Raw genomic sequence first — 27897 nt, forward strand, 5'->3', positions numbered from 1 at the left:
CTTTAAAACTTCCAGTGTTGGAGCATTTACAACTTCTGGAGGCAAGTTGTTCCACTGATTAATTGTTCTAACTGTCAGGAAATTTCTCCTTAGTTCTAGGTTGCTTCTCTCCTTGATTTGTTTCCACCCATTGCTTCTTGTCCTGCCCTCAGGTGCTTAGCTTGACTCCCTTTTCTTTATGGCAGCCCCTGAGATATTGGAACATTGCTATCGTGTCACCCCTGGTCCTTCTTTTAATCAATCTAGACATACCCAGTTCTAGCAACCGCTCTTTATATGTTTTAAATCATCTTTGTTGCTCTTTCTCTGCACTCTTTCTAGAGTCTCCACATCTTTTTCACATCGTGCTGATGAGCTCCTACTTTAAACTGCAAACTGAACGTCTAAGGGTGAGGCTGAGGGAAACTTTTGTCGGGAAAAGTGCCGGTCTACCGACCGGCCTGGCAACAAACAGCACCGCGTGCTCGCCTGAGGCAACCCCGCCTCGGCGCTTCCTCACTGTACGCGGTAAAAGACAGCCGGGAAAGCAGGCAAGCCAGGGAGCGGAGCGGGCCTGCGCACTCCGCCACGGAGCGGTTGGGAGTTCCGGGTTTTGGAGACCGGAGTTACCAAGAGTGGGACTGACGGACCGTCCGTCCCTCCCTCCTTCTCTCCCTGCAGGCGCGGCGCCGCTTGTCGCAGCGCGGGGTGAAGCTTCTTGGAAGGGTTACTCCTGATAAACGGTATAAACGGTATAAATGGCCGAGTCTGTGTACGGTCTGTGTACTCTTCGAGCCAGTCGGATCATTACTCGATCTCTGCTGTGCTCCGTTTGTGCGCCTTTTCGCTCCATATTTTTCAATGGTCTGAAACTTTTCTGGCTAAGGATCTCTGGGGTTGAAGTCCACAAGTCTTAGAGTTGGCAAGGTTGGAGACCCCTGGCCTGAAGGGTGCCGTTCCTGCTTCAGTTATTTTGTTTTTATCTTTTGCTTTTTGGTTACGGAATTATAGGATTTCTCGCCGGGGAGCACCTTTATTGAGTAATATACCGAGCCACCGCGTCTCAGTAAGCAACAGTTGCAAAGTCAGGTTTTGCAAAGTGGGTGTCCTTGTGGATTCGGATATCCAGGTGTTCGGGCTGGTGTCGAAGTGCATTTGCGCAACTAAGGGAAGGCTATATTACTCTCTCCCCCTAGATTTATCCAATGTGTTTTATGCTGTGACTTTTATCTCAGTTACTATTGCAAACCGCTCTGTTCAGATCTGTTTTCAAAAGGATTGGAAACGGATCTGAAACGGGTAGTGGACTTTTGTACTGATGGCAAAAAATCTGAGAGTTGATTTCTATTTTTATTTTATGTATGATTTCAACTGGTAATAATGACTGTAGTGAACCCCCAAGTATTTGCCAACCTTATTATCTGGAAGACTAGTCATTTTTGAGCTTGTTCAGGCTTTAAAATGTTTGGGAAATTCTTCATTTTCATCTAGAAGAGTGATGCCTAATTCTGAAAAATCCCCGTAACTGGTTACTAAAACTTGAGTATTGTCAGAAAATAGTTAGTAATAATAACTTTTTAGTAACTGTTTTCTAATAATACTGAAACTTTGATACCCAGTTATTAGTTGCTAGTTACTATCCTTCAACAGTATCTTCACTGTTCTCTACTTTCACATCTCAAGTGATAGCCCTGATTCAGTATTGAATAATCTTGGCCCATATATCTAATTTAATTCTTAAGTTTTCATGGCCTAAAAATGTAACTTTAAGGTTGCCTTAATTTAAAGAGACCCAGAATTAGGAAAAAAATGTAGAAAGTGACTGAGAAGAAACTGGTACATTTTACCTAAAAGGAAAATCTGATCTTGAATTAGGATAAATAAAATGACAGATAACTGTACAGATAGTCCTCAACTTAAAACCATCAGTTTAGTGCCCAAAATTACAACAGCGCTGAAAAAAGTGACTTATGACCATTTTTCACACTTGGGACCATTGTGCCATGTGATCAAAATTCAGATGCTTGGCAACAGGCATGCACTTATGTCATACACTTATTGCCGTGTCCTGGGGTCATGTGATTGCCTTTTGCAATCTTCTCAAGAGTATAGTTAATGGGAAAATCAGATTCACTCTTAACAACTGCAGTGATTCACTTAGCAACTGGGGTAACAAAGGTCATAAAATGGGATAAAATAAACTGTTGTGCTTAGCAGTGGGAGTTTGAGCTATATTGGGGTTGTGAGAACTGTGTAAATGAATTATGCATGATTTATTAAGAGAAGCATTTGATCATAATATAAGAGTGGCATAATTTAATTGAATAATGCTAATTTTTGAATTTCTGGTTGCTTTTATTTAGAATTAATTTACAAGTATCACTAGAAGCAATATTATATTTAATATAAGAAAATTACTATCGGTAGGTATAATTGGAGAAGGTTTTTTCTTATTGCTTTTTGCAATTTTGCCTTTGGAAAGATTTGGATATCATCTACTTTAATAGATAATAGAATCTTCCATAAAGATGTTTAGTATTCTTCCCTTCCTATTAAGATGATATCTTATTTATTGAAATAGATTGAAATTGACTATAGGAGGTTTACTTTATTAAAATAGATTCATATGATTTCATATGATACTGAAAATGGTTGACCGAATCCAGTTATACATGTTCCCCAGCTTTATATTCTATAAATGGAAAATAAGACTCAATACCAGGAAATCATAACTTGTAAAGTCATTGGTGAAATAACCTAGAAAATTGTGGTTGGTATAGCTCAACCTATTTGGAGACCATAAAACGGGGGGAAGATTTCTATTAGATTATGTGATTTTGTAATTATGGTTTTTTTTATTAATAAATGTTTTTGTGGTTTTATCAATCCAGAATGATGTAGAACTGTATTCCCTTTATTCTATTCTCCAGGAATTCACAGTGCCCTTTGTTTACATCCTACTTCAGACTATTTTAAACATCAAGAGGCAGTGGCAGGAAACTGACATGGGCAAACAAATATGGAACTTGCTGAACTACAAGTCTACAAAAAAATTAATCAATAAAGTTCCACATAACATGATGCATTCAACACCTGTGATTTTTAGCCTACAAAATAAGTGTCAGGATATGAGAAATTTTCCTGTATTGGAAGGTAAAATCCCTTCATTCTGTAGACATGTTATTGAGGGGAATGCGAGGAACTGCAAGACATGTATTGAAAGGTAATTATCTTGTTCACAATATTCCTACCACTTTCATCTTTCACTTCATCATCAGTTTGGAGTAATATATTTGTATATGCATTTATTTACTGCATTGATTTATATACTGCTCATCTCACTATTGCAATTTCGTAAAGCAAACAGAGGAGTTTAAAAATGTAATATGTAGTAACAATAAACAAAATGCATTTTATATATTAGCATCAGAAGCAATTTTGTATGCTTTAGCTGAGGTCGAAGATTCATTTAACTTGTCAGCACATAATCAAAGTTATATATAATCAATAATTTATTTTTACAAATGTTTATTTTATTTAGCCTATTTATATCAGCACTCATCTACCAAAGATACTGTGGGCAGACTATATAAAGAAAAACCAGAATCACAATCAATGTTAAACAGATAATGTAAGAGATACAATTTTATATACATCAGAACTCCATTAGTATCCTGGCCCAGTGCATTGGGGAATGTTTCCTTGAGCCCACCAAGTGACACTCCTTCACCAATAAAACCCAGTGCATGCTGATTCTGTCAATATGGTGGGGTGGGAAGAAATCATTGAGAAAAGATGTTCCCACAAGCATCTTGCATACACTGCATTGAAAAGGTTTCCATGGTTTATTAAGGATGGAAGATGGATGGATAAAGATACAAATAAATGTATTCTTTAACCACAGGTTATGTACATTTTTAGGATCATTTTTGGATGTAAAATGGCAGAAAATTATATTGTCTTCTCAAAAACATAATCAAGAATATAGTACCAAGATATAATATTTAAAATCAATAATTTGATTCAAAGTATTTGGAATGAAGAGTTACTTAACAGCAAATATGAAGAATCATTACATCTTTAAATAGTATTTAGGGTTGTAAGTATCAATATTATGAAAGATTATAACACATTCTATTCTTATAAAGGTATTACAGAAAGGGCCTTCTAAGATATATCACTGCTATTTATCAATGTAAGTTAATTCCTCCTCTTTAAATGTCTTCCACATAATTTCAGAGGCAAATAAATATTCAGCAGCTCTCTTTCTAGCACCTATATGAGGCTAAGAAAGTAATCAAAACAAGATATTTTTAATAACTACAAATAATACCTCTTCTATATTATTCAAAGGCCTCAGATTTTATTTTGAATGTATATTCAAATATTGTAATTAATCTTTTGTAAAATCCCACCAAATGAATGGGTGTTTACTTCAGTTCATGTTCCATGGATAAAAGCAGAGAAGGCAAGGACTTTATTCAGAATCATTAACAAGAGCTGAAAGAGTAACATGAAAACAATGGAATAGTTTTTCATAAATTCTTACACCTTAATAATTTCCAGATAATCTTTTGAGAAAGCCAAAATCCAAGAATCAGAGAATAGAGTAATTTAAAATGGCAGATTTCTTTAAGATCTGGGATATTCACTATCATGGCAAAATATTTCTTAGTGACTTTATAATAGAACAGATCAGACATACTGGTAATCACATCTAAGTCAAGAATTGCATGCTTATATGTCAAGAACTAGCAAGTCTTGCCAAGAATTTTGGCTTACCATGAACAACCAAGCATGCTAATGCAGACTGTTTTATTGTTTTTCCTAGACTCTAATATAAGTGTATTTTTCTTTACATACTAAATAATAGCAATACTAGTAACTGGAATTTTCATCTATATACATTCTCATTATTTCCTTATCTATACCCGTATGATAGCAAAATAATATACATACTGCTGTTTAGCATCTATGAGAACATTGATAAAGAGATTTGAGAAACATTTCTGGTCTCTTGACTGTTTCTTTTTCATATTAGATATTCAGAGCTGTCTGAGAAGATCAGCAAAAGCAGAAGAAAAAGTACAGTATTGATTCATACACAGACGAAAAAGAAATTGCTTGTTCATGAACGCTTAAAATTGCTTCTTGATGATGAATCTTTTCTTGAGCTTTCTCCTCTTGCAGGGCTTAATATGCCACATGGTGATATTCCTGCTGGAGGATGTATCACTGGTAAGTTTTGTATAAGGGATGGCTGGCCCAGGAATTCTGGGAATTGAAGTCCACGGGTCATAAAGTTTCCAAATTTGCCCATCTTTGGTATAAGGGGAAATTCACGGTACAAGTAGTCCTTGATTTACAACCACAATTGGGACCAGGATTTTTGTTGCACAGCAAGGCAACTGTTAAGTGAGCAGTGCCTGATTTTGTGATCTTTTTTAACCACTTTTTAAAATTGAACTCCTGTAGTTAAGTGAGTTATGTGGTCATTAAGCAAATCCAGCTTCAGAAGCAAACCGGGAATACATGTCAGTTGTCAAGCACCCATATTTTGAAGATGCGACTGTGGAGATGTCACAATGGTGAGGACCTATTGTCACTCTTTTCAGTGCCATTGCAACTTTGAATGGTTGCTAAACAAATAGTTATAAAATAAAGGCTACCTACAACTGACATCAACATCTATGTGTCCAAAACTCCTAACCAGTTCAGATGGAATTGGTAGGAATTGGACTTGCTGTCAACAACAACAGCAATAAAAAAGAAAAACAATTTGGTGCATATTGAAAGATTTACTTTTGAATACAGAATTGGGGGAGATAAGAATTTTGTGACTTGGACACATTTTGGGGATTAATTTTGATACATCTTATAAAAACCACTTTTCTAGGTGAAGATGTGCTTATAACGGATACTTTTAAAACAACATATATTATAGTAATTGAAAATTTCTGAAGACCTAACTAATCTGTCTTCTGTTAGTTGTACCACCCATTGTATATAAGTGGCAGATAATTATTAGCAGCAGAATTTAATATACAGGATTGGGAAAATGATATAATTTATGATGAGAAAACCTGTGATATTTATTGGTGACAGATCCTATAAAATATGGCAATATGTTATTGGCAGAATATGCAAGGCTGAAATGTTTATTTTATTTTAGATTGCTTGAAGATGGTTTAAGAAAGTTTAAATGTATCCATTTAACCTGTGTTAAACATATACAAAAACAGGAAATTGGATCAAAATCTTAAATTTTAACTCTGAATTTTAGTACTGTGATCTGGGAAAAATATTCTGGGAAAAATTGTAAATGGGATAACTTGTGGATGACCTTGAGGAATGAGGGGAAGACATACTGCCTAAGAAACAATCAGATAATAAAGGCAGAGGGCCCAGTGGCTTTGCTGGTTGTATCAGAGTATGTAAATTGGTCATCTGTACATATACTTGCTGCTGGCGTTATAACAAATGACAAGATTGGTCTCTGATCCTCTGACCCTAACCCACTAACTGCTGAAGATCTGGTAGTCACATTGTTGCTATACCAGTAGCAAGTAGATTGAATGTAGATATAAATAGAATAACCTGGAATCACTTAATGAATAAATATTGGAAATTTAAAATTTAAAAATCTCCAAAATTGTATTGATTAATTCAGAAATAAATATAAATTATAGACTGATCAGTTGAAACCAAATTATTAATGAATTAAATAGTTCAAGGTGATAGGTGTAATTATATTTAAGACAAAGGTAATAAAAGAGCAAAATAAAATTGGGGTACAAACTGAACTTTCAAGATGCTTTGATAATTTTGTTTTAATACATTTTGGGATTTTGAAAAAAAACAAGAATTACTTGTTTTGTCTCTGCTTTGTTCCATATATTTCAACCCTATCATCAGAGTGATGTAGCAAATATTGAAAATCAAGCTATCTCCTTGATGGCTCGGTTATCAAAAACTGTCTGAAATATTCTGTACTATTGTATACAATTATAAATTATTGACATTTGTAGAAAGCCTGCTAATGTTTCTCTCATGATAATACTTTTCATTTTTGTTGAAGGAGTCGGAAGAATATCTGGAATCTGGTGTTCTTTCATGGCAAATGATTCAGTAATAAAAGGTGGAACCATTTATCCTATTACATTGAAGAAAATACTAAGATCTCAAGAAATAGCAATTAAAAATAAACTTCCATTTGTCTACATAGTAGACAGTGGGGGAGCATTCTTGCCACTTCAGGTAAAACATTAATAATATAACAAATAAGTTGTAAGAAAATGCTATGTTATGATATATAGTACTGTATACACTTAGGCATATAAGACAGATACTGTAGGTGTATAAGCCGATCCGTCGCATTTTTAACCAAAGTACTGTGAAAAACGTGCCATCTTCAATAAGCCAACTCTCAAATTTTCATTTGTTTTAATTTCCATTGATCTATTTGATCTGGGTAATTAACAGATTATCCATTTCTCACAGTATTTTGGTTAAAAATTTGAAGGTCATCTCACTCATAGATGTGCATCTCATTAATATATGTCAAGATATACAGGTACAGGTAGTCCTTGACTTAAAACTGTAAGGGAGCCTGGCCATTACAGTCATAAGTCTGTAATAAGTTGGCAGTTGTAAGGTGGACTGTAGAACAAGTATAGGGCTGGAAGAGACTCGAAGGTCTAATGACTAATCCAACCTTTTCCTCATACCATCCCAGCCAAATGATTATCCAGTCTATTTTTGAAAACCAAGTCACAAAGCACCCACAACTCTGTGAGGCAAGATATTCCATTGATTAAAAGTTCTCACTGTCAGAAAATTTCTCTTTATTTTTAGGTTGGATCTCTTTTTAACAAGCTTCTACCCATTACTTTTTTTCTTGTCCTTCAGTGCTTTGGAGAATGAGTCAGTCTCCCTTTTGTGATAGTCCCTCAAGTACTGGGAGACAGTTATCATGACCCCCTATTTTTTTCTCTTCAATAGACTAGACATTCCTAGCTCCTCCAACCATTCATCATACAATTTAGCCTGTGGATTCTTTCTCAACTTTATTGTTCTTTGCATACTTTCTAGGGTCTTAGCATCCTTTTTTTATTGTTATAGTGACCAAAACTGTCCTCAGGATTCCAGGTGTGAGCTCACTGGTGCAATATAAAGTGATATTAGCACTTCTCATGATCTTGATGCTATCCCTCTGTTGATGTAGCCAAGGACTGCATTGGCTTTTTTGGCAACTGTAATGCAATGCTGGTTCTTATTAACATATTAACACTGTTTAAATATATTGAAAGAAAATGCTGTACTGTAATAAAATAAAAGATAATAATGTATATTCACAAACATTTGACAAGCATTTTAAAAGCATTTTCCTCTAGCTAGACCTAGGTTTTGTAAATGTTGGCCTTACATAAGAAAACTTTAGCTTTATTCAGTTACTGCATGAAAAAAAATCTTGAAAAGCTAACACTGTACAGGAAATCCTCAATTTAGGACAACAATTGAGCCCAAAATTTCTGTTGCTAAGTTAGACAGCTCTTAAGTGAATTTTGCCACATTGTGCAACTTCTCTTACACAGTTGTTAAATGAATCACTGCATATATTAATAACATGGTTGTTAAGTGAATCTGTGTTCCCTATTAACTTTGCTTGTCATAAGGTTGCAAAAGTTGATCACATGACTCAGGGATACTGCAATCATCATAAATACATGTCAGTTGCCAACCATCTGAATTTTAAGCATGTTGAACACAGACATGCTGCAACGGTCATAAGTATGAAAAGCAATCATAAGTTCCTTTTTTTGGTGTCATTGTAACTTTGGTCACTAAACGAATGATTGTAAGTCAAGGACTACATGTATAACACTGCTTTTCTAAACATAATATGACTTTTGTTAAAATGCAAAATTATGATATGTATACACTCTACATTTATAAATTGCTGACGTTTATTTTTGCTCTTTTCTGCCTCTGAATTGTTAGGCTGAGCTGTTTGCTGACCAATTCCATGGAGGCCGAATATTCTATAATCAAGCTATAATGTCTGCACTGAAAATCCCTCAGGTATATTATTATATTGGACAGTACATTTCAAAATGCATTTTAGCAAAAGTAAGTAATAAGCAGAAGAATAAAAAACTGTTGAGCATAGCACTTAATAATTTCAGAAGAGACACATAGGAGTTACTGTTTTTCATCTGCTGGAATTCTGTTATGATTCAGAAAACATTTTGTAGATAGCTCTATGGTTACTGATTTAATGAAGGTATTAAGCATTTATATTAGCTTCTTTATCTTGTTCTCTGCAATGAATTACTGGGGCAGAGTAAGTGGGTCGTATAAAATTATTATTCAGAAAAAAACATGTGATTTCAAAATTCCAATAGTCTGTATTTGATTTGGGATATTATATCAAATCAAGTACAGATTTTCCACCATTACCAGAGTCACATGATAAATAGAGATGTGCACACTTTCTTTATTAACACACCGTAGTGTAGAATATAGAAGGGAATTTTGGTTCTATATCCTAAAATAAAAATCTTTATTCGTGTTTACTATGGGGTTTTCTGAAATCACCAAATGCTGCTTCTCTGGAATATGTTATCAAGATAGCATGCCTTTAGAACTTACTTAGAAATTTAAATTTCGTTTCACTTACTTTTTTTCTTACACAGCTATCTTGTGTATTCTAGGTGTCAATTGTATGTGGATCTTGTACTGCTGGAGGTGCTTATATTCCTGTGATGTCAGAAGAAGCATCCATTGTAGATAAAATTGGGACACTGTTTCTCGGTGGTCCCCCTTTAGTTAAAGCAGCCACAGGAGAAGATACTAATCCTGAGGAATTGGGAGGAGCCAGTGTGCATGCTAAGTAAAACATTAGTTTCTCAGCTCTTAATACTGATTGAATTGTACATTCAATCATAGGTAATTTTCTATAATGAAGGTTTGCCTGAACTGTACCCAGACTATTGAAAAGCATATTTCAAAGCCAGTGTAAAAAGAAATTGCCAAACTGGAACATGTCCAGAGGAGAATTATCAAAATAGTCAGGAGACTGGAAATAAAACAGCATGAATAGGGATGTACACAAAATGGTAATATAGTGATATGGCCACTCAACTCTGGTAACTCCAGTGACTCTAGGCCAGGGGTCGCCAACCTTTTGGACCTCAGGGACCACCAAACTCATAATTTTAAATCCCGCAGACCCTGGAAAAATCCCAAAAAAAGTCAGCAGGAAAATTCCCCACCCCATTTTCCTACTGATCAATCATTCTTTATTTGGATTGCAGGATACAGTCTCCAGTTCCATTCTCAGAGGGAGGGAGAGAGAGAGAGACACACACAAGGAATTTGTTTTGGTGCAAATACTCTCAGTATACATAAAAGAAAAGATACCCCAAACTCCATCAGAAATGAGTCTTTGTGAGACTTGTCATGCCGGCGCAGCCTCTTGGAGCAGGGTACCTTGCAGGGTCCCAAAGACTCATTTCTGGTGGAGTTTGGGGGAAAGAAAGAAAGACTCTTGCTGTTTTCCTTGCATGCAGCCAAAAACAGAAGAAGAAAGAAGCAGCCTGGTGGCCAGGCCAGGCATGTGGGGCGAGGGGCAAGTTTCCCCCCTCTGCCCTTCCCCTCCTACCCTCACTACCTCGTGTTGTTCGCAATGCAAGCAATGCAAGCCTTGTGATCCCACGGGCCATGTGAGTGGCACAGCCTTGTGTTCCTGCGCAGCCTGGATTAATTGCTTTGGGGGTTCCTTGGGGGTGACATTTCTCTGTGGACTACCAAAATTTTCTCGCGGATCACCAGCAGTCCCTGACCCACTGGTTGGTGACCACTGCTCTGGCTACTTACAGAACTAAATCCCCAGATACAAAAGCCAATGGATCCTCCCCCCATGACAACAATAAAAAACACCCCACTCAATGGGCTCCATATCCCCTTGTCTTCAGGGCTTTTTAAAAGAAAATCAAGGCAGGGGGCCAATCTTATGAGCTGCGGTGGCACAGTGGTTAGAACGCAGTACTGCAGGCTATTTCTGCTGCCTGCAATTTGGCAGTTTGAATCTCACCAGGCTCAAGGTTGACTCAGCCTTCCGAGATTGGTAAAATGAGGATCCAGATTGTTGGGAGCAATATGCTGACTTTTTAAACAGTTAGAGAGGTCTGTAAAGCCCTGTGAAGTGGTATATAAGTCTAAATGGTATTGCTATGTCCACAGGGGTGATGTTCCACAGAGAGGGAGTCATCCAGAGAAGGCCATTTTTCTTGGTCCCATTAGATGCCCCTCCATAATATACCCTGCATCATTTTGTCTAATCTGAAAAAAAAGTGTCTCATTCTGGATGATATACTAAGCCACTTTGAATCAACTTTGAATTCATAGTAAAAAGCCAGGATATATTGGTGGTTCTCGTGCCAGGTTTTGACACAAACAGTATATAGACAGATCTGTAGGAGGAGTAGGAAAGGTTAGCCCACATTTTCCTCTTTTACCCTTGTTGAGGTAATTCCCCGTTAGGAGAATGAGCGCATACAGGGAGACGTATTTGAGAGTAGTGTTTGAATAATACACACACACAGATACACTGTACAGTAAATGTAGGTTTTTACTTCCAGAAAGTTTAAGCAAAGTTCAAAATAAGCAATCCAAAAGACATTCACAGGTAAATCAGTCAGTTTTCAATCCAGGGATAATCCAATTAGAAAGTCCAGTGTCAAAAACAGTTCAGTATCAGACTTACATCAAATCCAGTAATATCAGTCAATTAGAAGGAACGGCAATACTCTCCAACAGAAGGAAAAACAGAGACTTACCCAGACACACTTTTCTGAGACTAAGACTAAGACAAAACAACCCAGGTTTCTGGCTCCATCTTATGGCAGTTTGAGAAACCACATCCAATTACAGTTTTTTGCATTTCCTTAAAGATACAGTTTTAAAATGTTTATCCTGATTTATATATTTCTAACCCAAATACCTGTTAGGTGACTTATATTCCTAACATTCTCCCCTTTTGGGTAAGACAGTATATACAACCTTACATTCTAAGTCCATAAACTTCACAGCTAGCCTTATGCTTTATAGAGCCTTGGGCCTTTGTAAAATGATCTGCTATACTGTTTTCTGACATACAGTATTCCAGCTTAATCATCTTACTTTGCACACATTGTCTCACATTTAAATATCTTAAATCTGTGTGTTTCGTTCTTGTTTTTGCAGCAATATTTGAAGTCATCTGTATTGTTGATTGATTATCTTCATAAACAACAATAGAATCTGTTACATTAAGTCCCATATCAATCAATAATTGTTTATACAAAACTAAATCTGTACATAGTATGAGATTGTGGCTAAGAAAAACCACCAGGATTCAAAGTTGATCCAAGGAAAAAGGCTTTATTGGAATATACATCTGCGCAGATGGGTTCCTCCCTTTGGCAGCTGGAAAGAACGAAAAGCAAAGCTTAAAGGCTCTATTCTTATACCCTAAAATTGACCCCCCCTAGTATACAAATGGCTTGATTTACAATTTGTTTTTCAGGATACAAGTTACATTTTATTATCTTTTTGGTACCTAGCACATAACAAACATTTCCCCTATCTGGTATCTAGCATTTCAAAAGCATTCCAAAAAGTGTGATAGTTCCCAGTGCTTCAAAGACATTCCAAGATAATTAGTGCTCGGTACTGCCTTTCCTTACTTCAAAAGGAAAACCTCCCTTTTTCATCATGAGATTTGAGTCGTTAAATAGATACACTTCTCACAATAGTAAAGACAAACATGAGAATTCAGCCTCCATTGTTGACAAACTTAGATGTTTCTGTCTAATAGACCTCCATCCAATCAATGCTTTTCCCAATAATACAGTATCCGATGTAGATTTTCGTGTATTTATGTCTGTAGCAAAACTTGCATCAGCAAATGCAGTTAAATTCAGTTCATCTTTTGGTTCCAAATACAATGCATAATGCATTGTTTGTTTCAGATATCTTAACACACGTTTAGCAGCTTGCCAGTGCCTTTCAGTTGGCTCAGCGTTAAATCTCGCTAATTGATTAACACTGTATGCAATATCTGGCCTTGACCAATTACTGAGATAAGATAAACTACCAATCAAGGACTGATAAATGTTCTTATCAAAAACAGGACTTTGAACATCACTATGGCTAAACTCCTGGCTCATTGGTGTCTTAGCCGGCTTACAAAGTTCCATTTTAAAACTTTTTAGTAATTGGTTAATTTTATCTGCCTGTGAGATCTTGTATCCTCCCCTAGTTGTATCTATCTTTAAACCAAGATATTGTTTGATTTCTCCTAATTGTTTTATTTTAAATTTCTTTTCCAATAGTGAAATTATCTCAGTAGCTTCTTGTTCAGTTTTGGTGATTAATGCTATGTCATCAGTAAATAATAGCAACAATGAAATTACATCATTATTTTCTCTTTTAAACAAACATGGATCAGCCATGCCAGCTACAAAACCTATCCTAGTTAATTCTTTAACTATACAGTGGTTCCACTCATATCCTGATTGCTTTAAGCCATAAAGACTCTTTTTCAAACTCCAGCAATCATTATTATCAGTATTATCATTTTTGAGACCTAAAGGTTTCTTTAAATATATAGTGTGTTGCAACGGTGCATGCGGATATGCCATCTCTACATCCAAATGATTTACAATGTATTCCTCCTTACCTTCCCACACTAATGCTGCCCTTAATGTAGTAGCCTTTAGACTAGGTGCAAACACCTCATCATAGTCATTTGCTGTCTGATTGAATCCTTGTGCTACTAACCTGGCTTTATGGGTAGCAGTCCCATCCACATCTGTCTTCAGCTTATATATCCATTTACATCCTATGGCATGTTTACCTGGTGGTAAATTAACATTTTCATATACCTCCAGTCTTTTTTATGATTCCAGTTCCTTATCCATTGCTTTCTGACAAGCAGCCTCAGCAGGATACAGTTTTAGTTCACTATAGTTACTTGGAACTGTATTCACTTGGCATACAACATTAGCCTGATATCTATCAGGTGGTCGTGTTACTCGGGTTGAACGTCTTGTTAATACGGGGCTTACTGGTGGACTCATCTGTGCCACCTGCTCCTGTTCTTCTATTTCTTCCTGTGCCTATTCTCCTACTTCCTCCTGTTCTTCCTCTTTAATGGCTATTTGTGGTTTACTGATTTTATCTTTAGGGACTATTTGGGTGTCAATAATAATATCATTGCTGGATTCCTGTTCCAGTTTATCCCACCCAACGTGCTCGAGAAATTTTGCACTAGCACTACAATAAACATGAGCTGTGCCTTGATCCCAAAATCTAAACGATCTATGGTTGGCCTCATAACCCACAAAAAATAACTTCTTAGCTCTATGTTGCCCTTTCAGTCTTACTTGTGAGGGAATATGCACCCATGCTGGAGCTCCAAATGTGTGTAGGTAACTTAAATTTGGTTTTCTGCCATGCCAACGAGTGAATGGCAATTCACCAGTTGTTGTGTTAACTACATTGTTTAACACATGATTACTACACATTATGGCTTCACCCCACAGTGTTTCAGGTAAACCTGAATCAGATAACATAGTGCGAGCCATGGCTTGTAATGTTTGCCCTCTTCGTTCTACAAATGAGTTATGTTGTGGTCTGTAAGGTGCAGAACGTTTATGCTCAACACCAGCCAATTTCAACATAGTTTGGAATCTTTTGTTAACAAACTCAGTCCCATTATCAGTAACTAAAGTAATTACTTTACTTTTCATTTTTCTCTCAGCAAACCATAGCTAGTTAAAGAAATGTTGGAATGTTTCTGTTTTGTTTTTCATAAGATAGCAGAAACCATATTGTGAGTAATGGTCCATAATACTCAACTGTAACAGGCACCTCCTAAACTTGGTTTCTTAGGACCAATTATGTCAGCAAAAAAACCTCTAAAGGTTCTTTGGTCTTAAATCCATTTAGTCTGTTTGCTGGAGTAACCTTACTCTTCTCTTGGCTACAAGCATTACAGTATAAATACTTGCTACAGGGTTTCAATTTTACTCCCTCTGACAATTCAACAGTTTGTTTGAGCATTTTGAAATTAATGTGCCCTATACGTCAATGCAATAAATGTATACATTCATCATGTGGCTTAACATTGTTATAAACTGAGTTAGCCATCTTCAACTGGTCATCATGTATCACATATAAATCATTCTCTAAATTAACAGTAACACTTTTACCCTTTTTCTCTATTATACAGTTATCTCCCCTAAAGGTTACTACATAACCAAGATTAACTAAAGCCCTTACTGATAGCAAATTAAATTTCAGTTTAGGTACATATAACATAGTTAAATGTTCGTTTATACAAGAACAATATGCAGTACCTTCACCTGATGCGTTCATCTTCCATCCATTTGCCAATGATACATGTTGTTTACTCGTGGACATCTTTACAAACCTTTTTCTATCTTTAGTAATGCATTGTGATGCTCCACTATCAACAACCCACAAATCATGGTTTACAGTTGAATTGCTAGACATAGCTAAACTAACATGCTTCTTAGCCTTCTGGTGTTTACTAGTATTCTGTTGTTTTCCCTTCTTACAGAATCTAGCTATATGTCCCCTAGCCCCACAAGAAAAACATTTCCTAACAGTATAGGCAGTTGAAGACAAGTCCTCTTCTTGTGGTTGTTCCTTCCTCAGTTGGTCCCTATCCAGCCGTCTTCTTGCTTCTTCTAACAACCTTCCGGTTATGTCAGTCAATGTCAGTTTATCTCTGGGTAGGACTTCCAGTGAAGATACATAATCATTATAACCAACATTTAAGTAATAGCTACTTAAGCACAAGCCAAATCACATTTTGTCTTTCAAATCCAGATTGCCCTGTAACTAAGTCACATGTGAGAAGTCATCTGACTTAGGATGAGTGACTGCGAAGTTGCCTTGAACACAGGCATGCATCTATTCAAATTACTGTATTTCATAAAAGCTTTTATATAGTGGCAATATTTTCAAATCAGCATTTTAAAGTCGCATAATAAAAAGTAATATTTAATATTTTTCATGACTCTAGCTATTACTTAAAATAAATCTTTATTTTTCATGCTTTCATTATTAATATTTTAATGGTTTAACCTGAATGTTGTCTTTTATACTAGTTTTATATATCAAGGAAATCTCTCTTTTAGGGTCAGTGGCTGTGTTGATCATTTTGCAACTTCTGAAAAAGAAGCATTTGAATATATCAAAAATGCTATTTCAACACTGAATTACGTACTTCCTATAGAAGAGAATCTAGAATTTGATAATCCCTTGTACGATGATGATGACCTCCTAGGACTTGCACCACAAGATTATAGTTACACATTACATATAAAATTGGTAAGAATCCAGTTGCAAGTCTGAATACAGTTAAATTGATTTACATCATTCTGATATAGGAAGACTGAGCAACTTAAAACAGTGATTAAAACAGAATTCTTGAGATTCTTAACCGTCTTAGATCATTTATGGAAGCTTATTTTATTACAGAAAACAATAACAATAGCTAGAGCATTTTAAAATCTTAACAAGTTTTATTATGGTATATTTTTTGTGAGTCAGAGTCTATTTCATATATGAAATATAAACCTATATTTTCACATATAAGCTTACTTTTCAGTGACGGTTATAGGATAAATCTAAAAGAGGCTGGCTAAGATTCCAGAGATGTTATAGTTACAAAAAAAAGTGTTTAGGGACTTATTAGGATTTCTATTAATTTTGATGTAACGGACTAGTGTCATTATCATTACTGGCAATTATATTTTAATTAATTAATTAATTTTTCAGATTTGTGAAACGCCCATTTCCCTCAAAGAGGACTCTACATTAAGATATTCTGTTAAGGTGATTTAATTAATTAAAAGAAGGATTTTCAGGTCTAAAAATAAAATAAAATTCTGAGTATGCATTTGTTGCCTAGGCATCAGTTTAAAAAGTTATACGTAATTCTGTGTTTGATTTGATTTTCTTATCAAACAAAATTGAAAATGAGCCATTTTTTTAATTAAAGAAAAGTGACCATGCTGATTTTTTCATTTCTTTAAACAATATTTTACAGATTCTGAGTCGGATAATAGATGGCAGCAGATTTCAAGAATTCAAAGCTAATTATGGCATAACTTTAGTAACAGGATTTGCCTACATAGAAGGGTGAGAGTGAAATATAAAAATTCCTGGGCCAAGTTATTTTAACAACTTTTATGAATGCATTATTCAAAATAAATTATTTAATTTTATAAACCGTTATTGAGTCCTTTTATTTAGATAACCCCAGTATTGTAATATGTGCACATTTTAGATGCTGAAATCCTAAGTATGCTTATACTGAGGTAATCATCTTTGAACTTTGCAGAATTTACTTCTTAATTAAGTTGATAGAATTGCACTGAAAATAATTCTACTGAATAAGAATCAGATGTACTTTATCCTTGTAAAAACATGTATCTGCAAAAATCAGATATATTCCACTTTTATTGTTATCTTAATTTTAATTAGGGCCAAGTGTTATTTCCCTTATGCCTTTTTTTAAGCTGCAAGACCTTTCTTGACACACACGGCTCTTTGCTCCAACATTAAAAGCTGCTCAATTAATATTTTAATTTTTTAAAATTGGAAGCCTATGTGCTGCAAATTACTGCCAGCATCCAAAAATCATCTTCAAAAAGGAGTATTTTCTTAACTGAAGCCCTATAAGCTTCCTTAGATCAGTGGTGTTCACAGTTTTTCAAACTGGGGAACCCCTTAGTTTAAAAAAAAGGGAGAGAATAAAGGTCTTATGATAGAAAATTCACTCAGCTGAAGTGAGCTTTTATTTTTGTCCTTAGTTTCTTATGGATCCTAATCAAGTTCCAATAAATCCTAAGGATTCTCCTTAGGATTTTTCAATCCTTAGATTGAAAAAACACTATTTTAGATAATAAAATCATTGGGTAGTTGCAGTCCCCTGCTTATTGTTGTTGTTTCAGTTCCTAGGGAAATCTGCTTTTTCATTTTCTCTATAATAATATTTTTACTGCATATGGTGTGTGAATGCTGGACATTCAGCCTAAAAATGCTCAGCTCCATCCAGTCACCCTGACTCTAACCCAAATTAAGGGATTACAGGGTTGTAAAAAGGGAAGGGTTTTTTAATGGTATGTGAGTGCTAACCAGATTATCACTGATGTTGTATGTTTGTATTAGATACCACAGTACTAATAATGATGCATAACAAGTCCTCTTCTACTCTCTATTATCTAGATCCTAATACTTTCTGATAATATTAATCTGATTTTGAAACAGGGTTAGAAAGTAAATTATTTTGCCAGGATGAATAAAGCTTAGTGCAACTTTGGATCCCTTGATTTCCCGAATGGTGAAAATGTAATTATTAAGATGCTTTTTTAATGGTTCAACATAAAAATAATTTAGGGCAACATTTGTTGCTAAAAATGCACCAAGAGCTTCAAATCCTGTAGCAAATATATTTAATTATTTCCTGTATTGGTACTTGAAACTGATTTGTCTGTATTTTTTGTTTAAATATAACATTAGTAGAAACTAGTGTTTCCTTTATGTATTCATCCTTTGATGAACCATGTAGTATTTACTGAATAAACCACTTGCAAAAATATAACCCACTGCATTGTTAGCCCCCAAACTAATTTGTGTGCAGATGAGACATATTTTCACAAGCTTTTTTACAGTATTTTTGCAAACAGTTAAATTAGCTAATGGTTAAATTATTTAGATCTTTAGCCAATAAGTCTAGATATTATTTTTTATCCTTATTTTACAATTATATTTTAATTAAAGGATGTATTAAAATGTACACATATTATGTTATGGTTTTATATTTAATAATTTTAATTACATGCATCTCATAATTTCTTCCAAGAAATAGTCTTATCTCAAAACAAATTGAGGGATTCTTTTTAATCTAGTTTTCCCCCACTAATATTTCATGTCAAATTGTCTTTTCTAATGTTCAGCTTGGTTTGCTTGTTATGTTTCGCTTAATTCTATAAAATTGAAATAAATACAGGTCTAGCTTTTAAAAATTACAAAGTACATTGGCTTAGCTCCAAAAAAAGTATTCTTTTACAAAAAAATGTATGTAGGGTTGATGTGAAATGGCTTTTTAAATTGTTGTTATAAGGTGATTTATTTAAATGTCTAGAGAACATTTAATGTTCTGACTTCAGGATGTCCAGTGTTCTTACAGTACAGATTGTATTTTATGTTTTTCTTAGAGAGCTTGTTGGAATAGTGGCTAACAATGGTGAGCTGACACAGAATGCTTCTCTAAAAGGTTGCCATTTCATACACCTTTGCAGCCAAAGAAACATTCCTATCCTGTTTCTCATGAATACTGCTCCATATACTGCAGAGACAACCAATCTCATGCAGGTAAGTAACTAGTACAGAATGTATTCAGATGGCTCTAACTTGGAAGCTCAGCTTTATTAGTTCAGAAGATCAGAGTGTTGATAGTAAGATCTCCACTGCCCCAAGTAGTTGAGAAAAAGTTAATATCTATTATGCCAAGTAGGAGTATGAGAAAGATCTAGGATAGTAGTCGTTTAAACTGTTCCAAGCAACCTTTGTCTCAGTAATGATCAGTTTTCCTTCAAGAAGAACATAAAAACAGGTAAAGCATAGCTTCTCACAGTGATTTCACATATGTCCCCCTATGGATTTCTTGGTAGCAGTATAGAAATGGTTTTTCCAATGCCTTTGGGGAATGTTTTTTTCAAATTTGTCCTATAGCTCTGGCATATCTCACTATCCTAGTAATAACCAGGTCAATCTTTCTTTCGATGTTTAAATCAGTAAGGTCAGTTTGGTACTGCCACCTATTAAGTGTGGGTGTTATGGATTTTTTTTCAAAACCATGTTCACAGATTCTATTTTTTCTTTTAGTATAGCTATATACAATTGCAATAGGCAGGAATTCTTTGTAGGCATTTCTCTCAATATCTAGATCTGAAAATCAATAACCGAGGCCATTTTTATTTGAGTATTGTATATCAACTGAGGAATGATGTTAACAGATAACAGATAATCAGACTTGGAAGGAACCTTGTAGTCATCTAGTCCAACCCCTCCCCCCCCTCCCCCGCCCAAGCGGAAGACCCTACACCATGAGATATTATTGTGAAATATTTGACAGGATGTTATTTGCCTAGGAGAGAAGCAAGTGGTTTGTAATTAGTGTTAAACCAAAACATACTTTTCTTTATAACTTTTAGCAAACTGGTTGCCACTTTTGATAGTTGTAGATTCCGAGAGAAATGAAGGGAACAACTGAAGGACCTTTACATTTAATTATCCTGAGATATTATATCTTGTTTCTCCTGTGGAGCTCTAATTCATTACTGCTGGATTTTCTATTAAAATAACTATTTTGTTTTTATGCATCTCAGTCATAGATCAAGTAAGTTTCTTTTCCATATCCATGCAGATTTAAGAATATAAATAACAAGGGATATTCTTGTCCATGACCCAAGATACCAACACCAATGAACTTATTCTTTTTCCTCAATTGATCTTGTGATGTTTTGTCCATGTTTAGCTTGGGCCCCCACTAGTTCCCTTCCATTTCCTATGGAAATTCTCAATCATCCAGGTCATGGTTGTCCCACACATGCTTTTTCAAGAGGCAACTGGACTTTCTAGTTTTTCTTTGAAGACATTTTGCTTCTCATCCAAGAATGAGCTGCAGAAGCTTCTTGGATGAGAAGCAAAACATCTTCAAAGAAAAAAAAACAGAAAGTACAGTTGCCTCTTGAAAAAGCACCTTTGGGATTCCCTTCCATTGATTTAATAGCACTTTATAGAAAAAGGATGCATGAACAGTAAAGACAATTTATGTTTGTAAGGAAAATTGTAGTGCCAAGCTAGAAACATAAGAAATTATATATTTACCTCTAGTGATAATTATTCACCAGCAATATGGCTTGGATTTGTTTTGAAAAGTCATATCTTTTTATTTCTTGCGTTTGTGCATGTGGGTGTGTGCATGCTAAAAACAAAGCACCTGAGGAATGATTAGATATTAACAGGAAATATTCACAGGATATTAGGAGAGAGACATTTTCTGGCATTTTTATTTTTATTTGTTTGCAACTTCTCAGTCCATTCCAAACCAGAGCTGATTGAGCAGTTTAATCAAGTGAACTTTTAATTAAAAGGAATAAATAGAACCTCTCTTTGTAAAATAAAATAACTCTCAATTGTTTGCATTTTAAATTAGGCAGAAGATCAAGCTAATAGGTTAAAGGCACAGGCCTCCATGATGGCTGCAGTTGCCTGTGCCTCTGTACCAAAGATAACAGTTGTGATTGGTGGCTGTTTAGGAAATGAAAGTTACGCTATGGTAAGATGCTGAACATCCTGTTTTTTGGGGGGAGTGGGGGATGATCTGAGGTTTCTTGCTCTTTGATTAGAAGTCCTCCAAGTATTCTTCAGACCTGATGATATTTTAGGTTGTCAGAATATTATGTGTGAGAATCAGCTTGCCTGTCCTAATCACCAATTCCAAACAGTCACAGCACAGCACTTTTTATAAAATTAATGAATAGTCTCTATCATATAATAAAAACAATGTAAAATAGCCGATGTTCAGTAGCTTTGCAACAATTAATAGCTTGGAAACAAAAAATGAGATTTGACGTGAGCTCCCTCCTTTTTCTTTAACAGCTTCGTGATACTTTTTCATAAAATATACACATTAATTAGTGCTATAGCTGTTGCAGTCATTTTAGGTCTCTAATGTGGAACCCGTTAAGTATTTCCGTGCAATTATTAAGATAAAAATTATGTTTCTGAAATGAAAACCATCTCTTGGTGATGAAATTGACTCATCCATTTAATATCCTTAGCAGTAATATGGAATTGATTTGCCATTTCCCTCTTTCAGAAATTTTTTTAACTTACCAATATTGCATCCTTGCTATTTTTGAGTATCTTCTATCCAAGTACTATCAACCTTGATTCTACTTAATTTTTGAGCCAAGTGCTGCCATTATGTTTCCTAGTCTTTCTGTGACTTTGTTATCCATAAGTCATCAATTTGTTCAGCTGACTTAAAATGAGCTTTGTTCTGAATTCATTGCTTTTATATTAAACTTTTATATTAAACTTCCAGTGTGGAAGATCGTTTGATCCAAACTTTCTGTTTCTTTGGCCGAATGCAAGAATTGCCCTTGTGGATTCAAGACGTAGTTTCACATTCACACAAATGTGGAACAATAACTATTCAGATACAGAAATAGACTTTAAAGTATTAAAAGGAAAGTAAGTGTATTAAAACATTAAAGCATTGACATTACAATTCTATTAATGATACTACATTTCTATTTGGATTTCAACGTGTAACTTCTAAACTTTAAACATTTGAACGGTCTTTACTGCATCTTTTGTGCTGGAAATGCTTTGGCAAAGTAATTATATTAAAGATGGGCAGTCTTTTGGTAGTGAAGGACACATTTTAGTTGTATTTTAGAGAGAATTTATGGATTGAGGAACTGATGACCCAGAGAAATGGCTCAAAATGAGCCATAGCTAAAATGTTTGTCTTGATAGCGGTTGGGATTCTAAGGGTTCAGTGCAAAATAGTTGTTCATGGTGGATTTGTCATTTCATGGTGACCTAGACAGAAACAGATCTGGTTTGATCTGCACATTCCAGAATAGCATAGATTGTTTCTAACTTGTAAAGTCAACTTCCAGAAACCACCATCTGATAGTAGAATCAATGTGGTCTAGAGAAGAAATAGAATATTTCAGAATTCTCCAGAATGATACATTCCCACAACAGTGGGTATTGCACATACCTAATGATCAATCTCTGCTTCTCATTCTTGGAAAAAAAAACCTGTATGTTGTCATTTGTTCATTAAGCACATGATAATTCCGTCATTTATATAAACCTGAAGCTATAGCTATGTATCTCTTAAAAAACAAATTCTTATATTTTCAGGCTGCAAAATGAAAGTACTGCACTTTACTCTTCTGCCAGAATCTGGGATGATGGAGTAATCTTGCCCCAGAGTTCAAGGAAGGTATGCACTAAGTGTGTGTTCAGGACTTTCCTTTCTTTTTGTTAATTTATCCCCAAAAGCTCATTTTTAAAATTGCAGTTTATTTTTCTTTTTTAAACCACCTGTGCAATTTTAATTTGTTAATCTTACCAGACATCATAGACTGATTTATCCATTACTACATTGTGAAGTATTCAACACAATGCTTTTTTCCCCAGACAAATCTTACCATCAGTTGGTTTCTTAGATCTGGAAACAATAAGGAGATCATGCAATCTATCTTAACTTCGGCATCCTTTGGATATGTTAATTCTTATAATCTCACCTATGGCCATGTCTGTAGAAAGTTTGGAAATGGATACCTACACTTTCGGAAGGCATTGTGGTTTGAATTGTGGTCCAAATTATATTACGTTTCCTTCTTTATTTTATTGTTAACCAGTGTTATGAGCCTGGTAGAGATGATGATTTTACTCAGTTGATAAAAAGTTTCCAATGATTGCTCAATTTAAAAAAACAAAGCTGCTGTAGACTACTGTAGAGTAGATTAGTAGACTACCAGTAATCAGACTACCTCCTTACATTCCTAGTTTGTCCAGTTGGAGCATTTATTCCTTCTGTCAACGTACCTTCATTGCTGTTCTAAGGAAAGACAAATAAGTGTCCTTTTTGGATTTTCTTATTCCAAACCCAGACAAGCAGGAATTCTGAAAATATTGTGAAATCACAAGAGATAGATGTGCAATAGTCTTTCATATGATGAAGATTATAATGAAACATTCTTTTAAAACAATAAAATTCTTTAAGTTCAATCAGGCAAAGTGGAAAGCAAGGTATCCAAAGAGCAAATAAAACAAAAAAAAAAGTAAGTAATGCTTTGTTAAGAATTACTTTGTAATAATAAAAGTGAAAAAAAGAAATAGTTTTCCTACCATGTCTGCAGATAGTCAGCAATCCTGTTTGGGATAACTCAATCCCTCCTTGGTAAGGAGGGACTGGTAAAACATCCATAGGGCTATGCGTAGGTTATTTAAGGCAGTGATCCCCAACCTTTTGACGCCGCGCCCGGTACCGGCATCAGCTGGGCGCCGCGGCCCGGTCCGCATCAGCTGGGCACCGCCATCTTTTTGATGAAAAAGTGCTTCGGTGACTCATCGAAGCACGTTTTCATCAAAAAGATGGCGGCGCCAGCGCTTCCGGTGAGCTTTTCCGGTAGAAATGGCTTTCTACCTGAAAGCTCACGAGCGCAGGCCGCCATCTTTTTGATGAAAACGCGCTTCCGTGAGCTTTCTACCCGAAAAGCTCACCGGAAGCACTTTTTCATGAAAAAGATGGCGGCGCCCAGCAAGCCAGCGCCCGGTAGGAGTTGTTCGCTGATCGGCACGGTCCGCGGACCGGTGGTTGGGGACCCCTGATTTAAGGCATCTATTAAAGTTACTTGGTTACATTTTGAGTTGGACTTAAAGTAACAGTCTTAAAGGTACTTGAGCTGGGAAGTTAGTTATATGGACTTGGTTATATGAACTTAAAAGGTAGACAAGGTCCTTGGGGTTGTAAGCACAGCCAACTACGTATTATATTCATGTCCCTCCTAGTTGATCAAGATTTTCCAAAAGAAAACACATTAGATCCAGCTGGTGATGGATTATCCTTGAAGGAGAGAATAGTCTTGCCAGCACTTAAGGAAGTAGTGCTCCTTTCTGTTCTCAAGAAACCTGTGGTATTAGACAATTTTCATCCTGTCTTTAATCTTCTCTTATGGAAACAGTTGTTGGGGAAAGTTGGGCCACAATGTCAGAGGCACATTTCAGATGGGTATAGGGCTGATTGCAGACTTATGCATAATTGCTGATAGAATCAGTAGGGAGATAATGTATCCATCCTGGCTTTTCTTCTATTTTAAAACTACATTTAATGCAATACATTTTTGTAGTGGAATATTTTCAGAAGATATTGCCATTTGTTTATGCAATATTAAAATGTAGTGGGTATTTTTTCTATGAAGAAAATATGGCTCATTTGGTGTCATGATGAGAAACACGAGAGTTTCAGAGAATGCAGCAATCAGGAATGTAAAACCCCTAGACAAAAATTGTCTTAAGATTGTTCTATTTGTACAAACCAACAGTTGTTTGAAATACCTGAATTTTGGGATAAAGATTCTTTAAGACATTAATAGGATTACAGAATTACAGGATTATCTTAATTTCATATGATCTTAAAATCCTGTCAAAATAGATTTGGTTCCTATTAAAAAAAATGAATAAATGTGTTTTCCTCTATAAATAATAGCAAACGTATACTTATCATCCAAATAACTATCATGCATTCAATTTCATATGTCTAATGTTTGTGCTACTGGTATTGATCACTGAGAAATTTATGTGCTCTTTTCATATTAATATGTATTAAATATTAATATGTTTGCCAATTGCACAGTGGCAGATAGGACAGCACTCCAGAGGTTTAATGTCGTTGCCCAGAATATCATTGGTTGCCCTCTCCCCCCTTTGGAAAAGCTTTATAGCTCCCGCTGCCTTAAGAAGGTTCAAAATCCATCTCATCTTGGGCACCCTTTTACTTTTAAACTATTACCATCTGGCAGATGATACAGATAATAAAAACAAAGACAAATAGGCTGAAAAGCCACTTCTATCCCAGGGCAGTAACTCTATTGAATTCTACTGTATAGTGCAATATTAATGCAATATCAGGTTTTCAATTCAATATATAGAATGTGAAGGGTGTGTGTTTGTGTTTATTTCCATAGTCATAATGTACAGTGAAGATGGTATTTAATTTTGTTATACAAGGTGGAATGACAGTAGAGTAAACTAAACTAAATATATAAGAGAATCTGTGATTAAAATGCAGTATTTTTCACTAATTTCAATATGTCCTATATTGTCTCTTTCCTGACTTATCCATTCTTTCTCATTGGCACATGGCTTTGATAATGCACATGAAAACCTCTGTATCATCCTACTCTTTCTCTCCTGATCTGAATTCAACTTATTATCACTGATACTAATTTTATCATTTGACAGGTTATTGGACAATGTTTAAGAATTATGAAGCAACAAAGATACCGGATAATGCCCTTGCAACAATCTTCTTTTCCTATCATGAGAATGTAAGCAAGTAAATTGGCTATAAATAACTGAGTTTGAATATCAGATTGGGCTGATGTCAAATAATAATATATTAAAGTTGTCAGTAAAATATCATTATGGCATCACCATATAAAAAGTACCTTGATGTAACAACTATTCATGTTGCCATTTAATCATGTGTTTTTCTTATCTATGTATGTTATAGGTAAAAGTGCAGACACTCGTCAATCCTCTGCCCAATGTGATATATCCATCTGTGATCTTGGCAACAATATAGAAGAAAAGCTACTGACTTTTTCAAAATGTACTTTTTACTTCCCAATGTAACTCCAGTGTTATAACACTATTATGTAGAATTTATATAATCAAGAAATTATAGTTTTTTAAAAAAGGTTTCAAAGATTTAAAGCAACTTTGAAAAAACTTCAAAAATGCCAAAAACTAGTATTCTGCACTTCAATCCTTTTAACAGATTAATCTAGGAGTTTATATATATATGCCAGAAGTAGAGCAATATAATTTTTAAGGGATCTTCTTGTATCTTTTCACCAACTGATATCAAAACCCTTCTTCTAGCTATAAAGATTTTCACTTCCCAGAGTTTATACAGAACATACTGTGAATATATTCTATGAATATATGTGTTGAAATGCTCTACTATCATCCCAGTGCCAAAGAAGTCCTCCATGAGGGAACTGAATGATTACAGACCAGTTGCTCTAACATCTGTAGTTATGAAAACCTTTGAAAGGCTAGTACTGTCCCACCTGAAAACCATCACGGATCCGCTGTTAGATCCCACACAGTTTGCATACCGAGCAAATAGATCAACAGATGATGCTGTTAATATGGCTCTGCACTACATCCTACAACACCCTGAATCTCCAAATACCTATGCAAGGGTCCTCTTTGTAGACTTTAGTTCAGCATTCAATACCATCATTCCAGACACACTTCTAAGTAAATTAAACTAACTAGTGGTACCTGAACACACTTGTAAGTGGATCATAAGCTTCCTAACAGACAGGAAGCAGCAGGTGAAGCTAGGCAGAATCACGTCTGATACCTGTACAATTAGCACAGCCCCCCCCCCCCAAGGCTGGGTGCTTTCTCCACTTCTCCCTATATACCAATGACTGCATCTCAAACAATCTTATCTGTTAAAATACTGAAGTTTGCAGATGATACAACAGTGATTGGTCTCATTCGAGACAACAACGAATGCACATAAACATGGGAGGTTGTACAACTTGCCTCATGGTGTAACCAGAACAGTCTGGAACTGAACACAATCAAAACCGTAGAAATGGTGGTAGACTTTAGAAGAAACCCTCCCATACTACTACCTCTTACAATACTAGACAACACAGTATCAGTAGAGACCTTCACATTTCTAGGTTCTATCATATCACAAGACGTAAAATGGATACCTAACATCAAAAATGTCATTAAAAAAGCACAACAAAGAATGTTCTTTCTGCGCCAACTCAGAAAGCTCAAACTGCCCAAGGAGCTGCTGATACAGTTCTACAGAGGAATTATTGAGTCTGTCATCTGCACCTCTATAACTGTCTGGTTTGGTTCTGCAACCCAACAGGACAGACACAGACTTCAGAGGATAATTAGGACTGCAAAAAAAAAAAAAAACAATTACTACCCACCTGCCTTCAATTGAGGACCTGTATACTGCATGAGTCAAAAAGAGGGCGGTGAACA

The 27897-nt window shown here is 35.4% G+C and overlaps 1 protein-coding gene across 9 annotated transcripts; it reads left to right on the plus strand.

Moving 5' to 3' along the window:
• The first annotated feature begins 493 nt into the window (after window positions 1-493).
• On the plus strand, window positions 494-26574 carry LOC113411099 (uncharacterized). Of its 9 annotated transcripts, none has more exons than XM_087960459.1 (14): window positions 501-722; window positions 2946-3202; window positions 5021-5217; window positions 7058-7236; window positions 8980-9060; window positions 9693-9871; window positions 16191-16383; window positions 17105-17196; window positions 19278-19434; window positions 21281-21403; window positions 22175-22323; window positions 23008-23089; window positions 26116-26201; window positions 26387-26574. In XM_087960459.1, exons 2-14 carry the CDS (start codon window positions 2985-2987, stop codon window positions 26388-26390), a joined length of 1740 nt encoding a protein of 579 aa, XP_087816585.1. In that variant the 5' UTR covers window positions 501-722; window positions 2946-2984; the 3' UTR covers window positions 26391-26574. The 9 variants fall into 9 exon arrangements, 5 of the variants coding, with proteins under 5 accessions (XP_087816584.1, XP_087816585.1, XP_087816583.1 ...); XM_087960461.1 differs by adding an exon at window positions 2343-2402 and having other exon boundaries at window positions 603-722; window positions 26116-26574; XM_087960458.1 differs by having other exon boundaries at window positions 494-722; window positions 26116-26574.
• The last annotated feature ends 1323 nt before the right edge of the window (window positions 26575-27897 follow it).

The sequence above is a fragment of the Notechis scutatus genome, chromosome 3 (genome assembly GCF_049901735.1).
Source record: "Notechis scutatus isolate UNSWTSFEM ecotype Mainland chromosome 3, rNotScu1.2, whole genome shotgun sequence".
Classification (NCBI taxonomy): domain Eukaryota; kingdom Metazoa; phylum Chordata; class Lepidosauria; order Squamata; family Elapidae; genus Notechis; species Notechis scutatus.

Bases quoted from the DNA above. Each gene is read 5' to 3' on its own strand.
- LOC113411099 (XM_087960458.1), top strand. From the start codon at position 2,985: ATGGGCAAACAAATATGGAACTTGCTGAACTACAAGTCTACAAAAAAA. The intron at 3,203-5,020 runs GTAATTATCTTG...TTTTCATATTAG, and splicing joins TGCAAGACATGTATTGAAAG to ATATTCAGAGCTGTCTGAGA. The intron at 23,090-26,115 runs GTATGCACTAAG...ATCATTTGACAG, and splicing joins TGCCCCAGAGTTCAAGGAAG to GTTATTGGACAATGTTTAAG.